Source organism: Littorina saxatilis, linkage group LG4, assembly GCF_037325665.1.
Source record: "Littorina saxatilis isolate snail1 linkage group LG4, US_GU_Lsax_2.0, whole genome shotgun sequence".
Classification (NCBI taxonomy): Eukaryota; Metazoa; Mollusca; class Gastropoda; order Littorinimorpha; family Littorinidae; genus Littorina; species Littorina saxatilis.
In genome coordinates, this window is record NC_090248.1 from 20416758 (window position 1) to 20425136 (window position 8379).

The 8379-nt window shown below is 41.8% G+C and overlaps 1 protein-coding gene across 6 annotated transcripts in view; it reads right to left on the reverse strand.

Annotated features, from left to right (window-relative positions):
• Positions 1–6542, reverse strand: part of LOC138964214 (protein vav-1-like) — a 36888-nt gene extending 30346 nt beyond the window's left edge. For 3 of the 6 annotated variants that reach the window (XM_070336112.1, XM_070336110.1, XM_070336114.1), the window contains exons 1-2: positions 6364–6493; positions 2363–2455 (exon numbers count right to left, since the gene is read on the reverse strand). In XM_070336112.1, coding sequence (XP_070192213.1) covers positions 2363–2454 — 92 coding nt within the window. In that variant the 5' untranslated portion in view covers position 2455; positions 6364–6493. Of the gene's footprint in view, positions 1–2362; positions 2456–6363 lie in introns of all 6 variants that reach the window. The other 3 variants (XM_070336111.1, XM_070336115.1, XM_070336113.1) reach the window with 3 other exon arrangements.
• Positions 6543–8379: the final 1837 nt, after the last annotated feature.

The following is an 8379-nucleotide window of genomic DNA, read 5'->3' on the forward strand; positions in this document are numbered from 1 at the left end:
GAAGTCTGGTACAAAAACCTGTGATCTTGATGTTTTTCCATCACATTTGCTGATTGAATGTTTGGACACAGTGTTACCTCACATTACCTCCGTCATGAATAGTTCAATTCTCTCTGGCACTTTCCCGTCTGTCATGAAACAAGCTCTTGTCAAACCCCTGATAAAGAAATCATCCCTCGACCGCAATGATTTAAAGAACTACAGACCAGTTTCGAACTTGTCGTTTCTTTCAAAGATCTTGGAAAGACTGGTCTTGCTGCAACTTAATGCCCACCTCTCATCAAACAATCTTCTCAGCAGCTTCCAATCGGCTTATAGACCTGCCCACAGCACTGAAACTGCTTTGTTGAAAATTGTGAACGACCTTCTGATGGCTCTCAATAACGGTAAAGTGTCTGTTCTCACGCTTCTCGATTTGTCCGCTGCGTTCGACACCATCGACCACTCAATTATGACAGCCCGCCTTGAGGCAACTTTTGGCATCACAGGTTCTGCACTGTCCTGGTTCGAGTCCTATCTCTCGGATAGGATTCAAACAGTCGTGGTAAACGGCATCAGTTCAGAATCCACAGTCCTTCAGTTCGGTGTTCCTCAGGGATCCGTGTTGGGTCCAGTTCTTTTTGTTTTGTACATGAACCTCGTCAAACAGTATCCTATCGATCACCACGCCTTTGCAGACGACAACCAGTTGTACAAAGACAGTGAGATTGATCAAATTGATACCACTGTGAGTGAAATGGAAGACTGTGTTGTTGCTGTAAAGGCGTGGATGACGGCTAACAAACTACAGCTAAACGACTCGAAAACTGAATCCATGCTTGTCAGGTCCCAGTACAGATCTTTCCCTGAAATTCTTTGCCTTCTAGCATTCATGTCGGCGATAGCGACGTCAACTTTGTCTCTTCTGTGACTAATCTTGGCGTTACCTTCGACCACTTCCTCAACCTTTCCCAGCACGTCCAAAACATCCGCACAATTGCGTACAGTAAAGGAAAATGAGTTCTATCCGCCACTATCTTACCCCCCAAGCCGCTCAAACTCTAGCCTGTTCTCTAGTTCTATCCAGAATAGACTATTGCAACAGCCTGTTCTATGGCTGTGATCAAAAACTTGTCGAGTCACTCCAAAAGGTACAAAACTCTGCCGCCAAATTGATATATCGTTCTAAGAAGTTTGATCATGTCACACCACTTCTTCGTTCCCTTCATTGGCTTCCCGTGTCCGCTCGTATCAGATACAAACTTGCTTGTATCTGTTTCTCTGCCAAATTTGAAGATGGCCCTAAATACCTCAAGGAACTGCTCGTCACATATGACAATCCCTCTGACTACAACCTCCGCTCACGCGCTGACAGTCGCAAACTGGAAACTCTCGAGCGAAGCTTGCCTTCTTTTGGAGATCGCTCGTTTGCTTCTGCGGCTGCCATTGTCTGGAATTCTCTCCCTTCCTCCGTTCGCCATTCTGCTTCTAAGGACTCTTTCCGCAGTTCCCTTAAAACGCACCTTTTTCGCGAATCCTTGTAAATTGTCCTTGCCATCTTTATAGACTGTTAGAGGTGAAGTTAGATTCGTTGTTTGAATGTGTCTTTTTTGTATAGTTGCTTCAGCTTTGATTGAGCCATAGGGTTGTGTATGAAATTTGCATTTAGTCTTTCTTTTTCTTGCTGAGTGTATGTACAGTCTAGAGAGGAGACGGACATGGTGTGAGCTTGTCCAGGGGGGTATATGAACATCTCAGTGGCAGGGGGATGGAAGCACTTGCTAATGAGTGGGAGTGTGTATGCGCGTGGTGTGCACGAGGATGTATGCACGTGAGTGATATTTGTAAATGTGTATTATGATAATATCATCTTTGTATAAATTATATTATTGAAATTGTTATATCTCGATGTACAGCGCTAAGAGCATAGTTAAATTTGTGAAGCGGCGCTATATAAGCTATCTTTATTATTATTATTAACGTACGACTGTCTCAGATCGGAAATTGATTTCGTTGTGTACAAGAGCATACATTGTATATCTATGTCTTGTTTCGTTGGAAAGTAAGCAGATTAGGGTAATTCATCATTATCTTTAGAGTTGGCAAACATTGGTAAAATAAAATTGCATTCTTAGATTGTATGAGAGCGAAGGAAATTTAGACCGTCTGCTCGAGTTGAACCAGAACTACCACTTGTGGTTTGTTTTTGTAAATATAAAGGATATTGAGCAACTTCCGTGAAAAATATGGACCTATGATTGAAATAGGCCTTTATGAGACTATCCAATCACAACCCCCGAATTCCCCCACGTGTCTATCAGAATAGCAATATAGATCTACATAAAAAGATTCCGAACTAAAATGCAAAATTGAAAATGGTTACTGGGAGAAAGCATGATTGTGGTCTTCATCCTCCGAAACCGTCGGCGAAGGCAAGGGACCAGGTGCTCCTTCTTGTATTGGTCTCTTGAACATGCTGCGTGGAAAGTAATGGCAAAAACATATTTCATTTATCCGGTTCCCCGACTGACCCTTTTTTGAACCCACCAAACATTGCGAAAGGGGAGCATATCGTCTTTTGTTTCATCTTTATTGTCCGAGGCGGGACACGGGTCGATAAAAATGAAACAGAAGTCCATATGCCCCCCTCAGACCGACATAAAGCAGGTATGACAACAACCAACCAAACATCGTTTTTTGTCGTCGTTTTGTTTGTGCAAAAATACAAGCAAAATCATTGGACAGGGAGCCATCTTGTGAACCCAGTTTTCATAATACATGCTCAGGGCCCCAATTCAAGAGAACTGTGACAACAATAACAATAACAATAACAATAACAGCACTTTATTGTCCATTAAAATATTACATAAAAATGGAAATTTTTCTTCGGCACACCCTGCCTGCCTGTAAACGATTATAACAACAATTGTATAGGACGACACACATAAAACATAAAACATAGAGGGGATACAATCAAATATGATATTGCACTATGTGAATTTACCCTCTCATATCACAGGAGTTGGGTTTCACAGCAGGGTAATCACATTACAAATATTTCACACACACCTTCACATGTACAATCAATCAAAAGCAAACGCGGCGAGTGTTCTTAGTAGCTGGTTAGCCATACAAAGCTAGTGGCTGTTGTTTTCTAGAGTGTTTGGAGTTAATGGTATTTTTTTTTACCTTTTAAAAGTACGTTAGGTTCGTGCGACAGTGACTGTATACTGTTATTGTAAAGGAGACGCCAATTAGAAGACTCCGAGTGTTTCCATTATCGGCTTTGATTTTGATAATCCATTTGTAATCTTCTTCTCGCACCAAGGTTCTTCTCGCACCCCCCGGAAACCGGCGATTCGTTAGCTACGAACAATGTTGTTGATGAATATAACGTCATGAAAATGATGAGAAAAAACAAACAATGTTCGTGGGTGGAAACAAAAAACTCGCCGGTTGTCATGTGTGCGGGAAAAAGATAACATACACATGAACAATAAAAATCAAACCCAATTGAAACGCTTAGAGTGTCTTTGCCTCTTCCGATTAGCGTTTTCCAGACAACTACAGAACACATTGTCTCGCAGTGTTCGGGTGAATTCCGAAGACGAAGGAACCGAAAAAAAGCTGAACACAAACAAAAACTACAAACAAACGAACTCAGGCAGAGGAACAAACAGGTTTTGAATACACGCATGAAACCTACCCAGCCAATAACCTGTCTATTAGTGTAGCCGTGTGGCGATTTAATGTACTGTTGTCCCTCTCTTTTACTCCCTGTCTATTTATCTTCCCCTGACCCAAGCTGTGTCTCCCGCTAGGATTATTGTGTGTTGTAGCTAATTGTAGGTGTGTATGGAGGCTGGTTTCTTATTGGTTGATTGTTTGAACGGGTGCGCGCGTGAGTCAGAATAATAGCGTGGGCTAGAAGAGTACCCGGTGTGATTTCGAAGTGTGAAGACGTGTCAGTGTGCGTATCTTGGATTGTGATGTTTTAGTTGTAGTTGAACGATGTTTGTGTTTATGTAATAATCAATGCAAGTAGTGTAGTTTGGGCCAGTATAACTGTATTTTGGCGAAGGAGTGATTAGAGGATTGTTTAGAGAGACTTTGTGTGTGGTTTCAGTAGAACAAACGTTTTAGAGCTGGGTTTATATAAGCGAAGTGACTTTCGACCGGGATCGTAATTCAAGTTCCGACGAGTTGTGTGCGGCTATATATTATTGAGGAAGGAACTACACTGCTTTCTGGTGTCTGCTTTCTGGTGTACGTTAATTAAAAGTCACGTTATCGCAACCTCTGTCTTGGCGTCTCATTTGTGCTTCCTGGCCTATTTTCCCCTTCCACTCCACCCTATCACATTAGCAATGCCCCAAAGTGTGTTTTCTCTGGTTTGCGTCACACGTGTATAGTGATAAGAATGAGCTTGCCAGTCGAACCGATGGACCCCAGATGTTCACACATGCTGACTATGACAGAGCAACAACAAAAATCGCTCCTCCCAGTCGGTTTATCTAAAAACTTAGCGCCAACCATACTTGTAAATGTTTACTAATGCCATCAACAAAAAGCACTGAAGATATACGTTTGACTAAAACTCACATTGCGTTTGTCTGCAAATGCCACCGTCCTGTGGCCGCGCGCGAGCGGACCCTGAACATTCATTTCCAAAACTAGATTCACGACATAGCTCCCAATGCATGATATAGCACTTACTTGTGCACAACAAAATGACAGGCCTCGGTCGTTTACGATGAAACAGAAACAGTTTATGCTCCCCTCTTACCAACAAAAAAACCTGGTCTGTCAGCAACGTATCAAACATCTTATAATCTACAGATCAAATATACTTCACTTGCTTTAGGCTGACGAACTTTTGATATTTAGTCATGTGTCCTTTGCTCCTTATAACAAATTGAAATATACGAGGACTCGATGCAAATAAAGCCTGCAAGAAGTGGATTTGCAAGTCATACCAAGCAACGACTAAATGCATCCTCGTGATTTGCTTTAGACTTACTCAGTGGTAATGGAAATCCGCTGCAAGATGATATTAAGATACAACGTACATTTTTCAACCATATTATTAGCTGGGGACGGGGCTGGTCAAGAAGACCCTTGCTCTGGTTATCTGTTAATGGTCAGGTCACGGCTCTGTTAAAACACATGACAGTGAACAGGTCCATCTTTAGCAGCACAGAACCAAAAAAACGTGTTTAAAACATCGGTGTTTTACTTACTAGTCAGGTTCTTATCCATAACATCAAAAGGTCCGACTGTTGTAAGTGTATTATCTAGTAATTTGCTTTTGCCCAACTGTCACCTCGTTGCCGTGTGTGGCAAATTTCACAATTCCATAAGCATGCAGCAAAAACTAGCAGACAACAGTTATGAATTAGCTCTATTACATGTAACAAGGTGAAAAGTATTTTTGGCGCGACCATTCGCCCCGACCGGCAAACTCCCAGTTCCCGACAAAGCTCGAATATCTCTACATGAATAGCAAGCATGAAATTCGAGACATTATGCAAACCACTAGCTGTTGCGTACTACTGTATCGCCGGTAAGAAGTATATCACATTATGCGTGAAAGAATGCTAACCACACCAGTATAAACACCAATGGCTATTATTGCAATATGGCGAAATACATTCTTCTTCTTCTTCTTCTTCTTCTTCTTCTTCTCGTTTTTCTTGTCCTTCCCACCTTTTTCATTACAAAATAGCATGGTCATGCAACACGGTTGCGTGCACGGAAGCTGCCTGTGCGCATACTCAGTAGCAGACGAAGAAGACGAAAGATATGGCTCGGTGCTCAAGGCTCGTCGTCTGCTACTGTCGAAAGGTTGTCTAAGGTGAACTTGTGCTAGTTTTCAACGTCAGTCAGGTTTAAAGCCTTAAGTTAGTGATTTGTTTATCAAGCTTTCAGCTTTCAGCAACTTTCCAAATTCGGCATTGAGCTATTAAAGACTATCATTTGTTATAATATGTTGTCTTGTAACGTTGCGGAGGCGGCGAGTTGGAAAAGCTTATGAGCCGTTTTTATTCTGAAATGGCATTATATCTTGGCCATGGCGAATGTCAGCCTCTTTTAAAAATTAGGAGAGAGAGAGAGAGAGAGAGAGAGAGAGAGAGAGAGAGAGAGAGAGAGAGAGAGAGAGAGAGAGAGAGAGAGAGAGAGAGAGAGAGAGATTACATACCCAGCTTTGCAAAGAACTTTCAAATAAAGCACACTCACACAAATATTGTAGGCAACATTGTCTGATTCCGACAGGCTCTGTGGGATTGTCCCGAGTTCTAAGGCGCAAAATGACAAGAAACAATCACGCAATCAACTGGACCTCGGACACGTTAAAAATACGGGTAGAATAATAAACACACATACCTTCGCCCGTTGACATTCCTTACAAATCGTCATGAACAGTTTTGAAAGTGCAAAAGCTTGTTAAATACCTTCCTGTTTCTATTCAAGGACAGCTCACGCCAGTTGGGCAACCCCTCCCATATCCAACGACATTCTCCACTGTACTAGTCAGCACCCTCCCCCGCCCACGCTTCCCCTCCTGTACCAGTACAGCCCTATATATATTCAACGGTTATCTAGGTTGTGATATGATCTACAAACGGTTGAAGGAAGGGTTGCCAGCCAGAAGGTCGCATCTGGCTTCACGCCAGCATTTAGCAACACAATATAGAATGTTAGAACTTTGTGGGTCAAAATCGTAGTTGATTGAAAGTCTACCTGTGTTACACTTCATTCATGCACTTCGATCATATTCAATGTCTGACCGGGGATATCCGTAGCTCTGCGTGACAGTCTGACCCAAGCAACTCGTTAAGCTGTCACGTCGCAGGGGAGGTAAGGGATTAAAGAGTGAAAAGGGTAACTGTAAACTAGGGCTTTTTTTCTCGAGATATGCCCTTCTGGCAGTCACGAGGTAGAGGGAGGCACTGCTTCTAGCTATCAGTCAAAAAGCGGTACAGAGGAACTCCCGTATTAAGACTCCCAATTTAATACCTCCACCTTTTGAGACACTTCAAGTTTTCTGTTCTTAACCTTCGGAAATGTATCTCCATTTTAAAACCCTCTAATTCTGAGCACATTTTCAGAGTAATATCATAACACGTGACATCTATGTATTTCTGGATTCAGGAATTGATACAATGCAAACAATTATAAATCTGTTAGTGAAAATTCGATTTTAATGACAACTTTAATAAAATAAAATAAAAATGTATATAGTTTTAAGCTTAATTCCGAGCAAAAAATATATATACTTCGGACTGAGTCAAAGAATGTTTGATCAAAGTTGCAATGCATTTGCTTTAAAATGAGGTCACCACAGTGCGGCCTCCACTTTTGCAAAACGCCGGATATAACGTCATCAGACATATCTATTATCAAAATGGAAATAAAAACATCTGGGAATAATACCTGGACGAACTTAAATGTACATTTTCATAAACATCAGTCGGGTAGTTTTTCTAGGAATCACTGTGCGCGCGTTGCGCGCACGCACGCACACACACACACACACACACACACACACACACACACACACACACACACACACACACACACACACACACACACACACACACATACACACACACACCCTCGTCTCGAAGTATAGTCTATCTGAAAAAGTTGAGTCTAAACTTGACGAAATGTACACAATCTGAGAATGCGGAGAAATCAGTCACAATGTTAATTTGTTTACAATGCATCCAAATGGAGAAACGGTCTTGTCTCATATGTAAAAGCCAGGCCAGATCAGAATAAGCCGAACTGTTTACACGTGAAGGCCTATATTGTGTTTTAAACTTATTTGCAGTACTGAAAATGGTTGAAGGTTTTGCCATATCAGCTTACCGCATCAAAGTGCACAAATAAAGCTTACACGGGAATAACGTATCTTTTGATTCGACCCAGATTGCATTAACGGCTGACTTACAGGTCGTTCCTTTTCAATGCACGGGTGGCTGCGCCTTTTGGATTTGGTAACACAACACAAGTCAGCATTAAAGCTGTGGTCTATTCATGACTTTCCGGGGCTACGACTTTGAAAAGATAGGGCTGTACAGAATTGTGTACAGTAAACGCGGCCCAAAACCCCACCTATACAGCGTGTATGACCTTGAGAGCTTCAGTCAACGCTTCAATTTTACTGTGATAACATCCGGTTTGCTCTCTCAGTGCTGATCATATTTTATTTTCAAGAGAAATCAGAGAAATCAAGGAGGGGGGGGGGAATAAACGTATTGGCGGAGATTCGAAACTCACGACCACGAGATTTCGTGGCTGATGTTCTAATCATTATGCTACTGCGCCAATTGTGAAAAATAAGGAAAAACATTAATATGAATTCATGTTATGTTATTCTTGAAGCAGCATGATTTA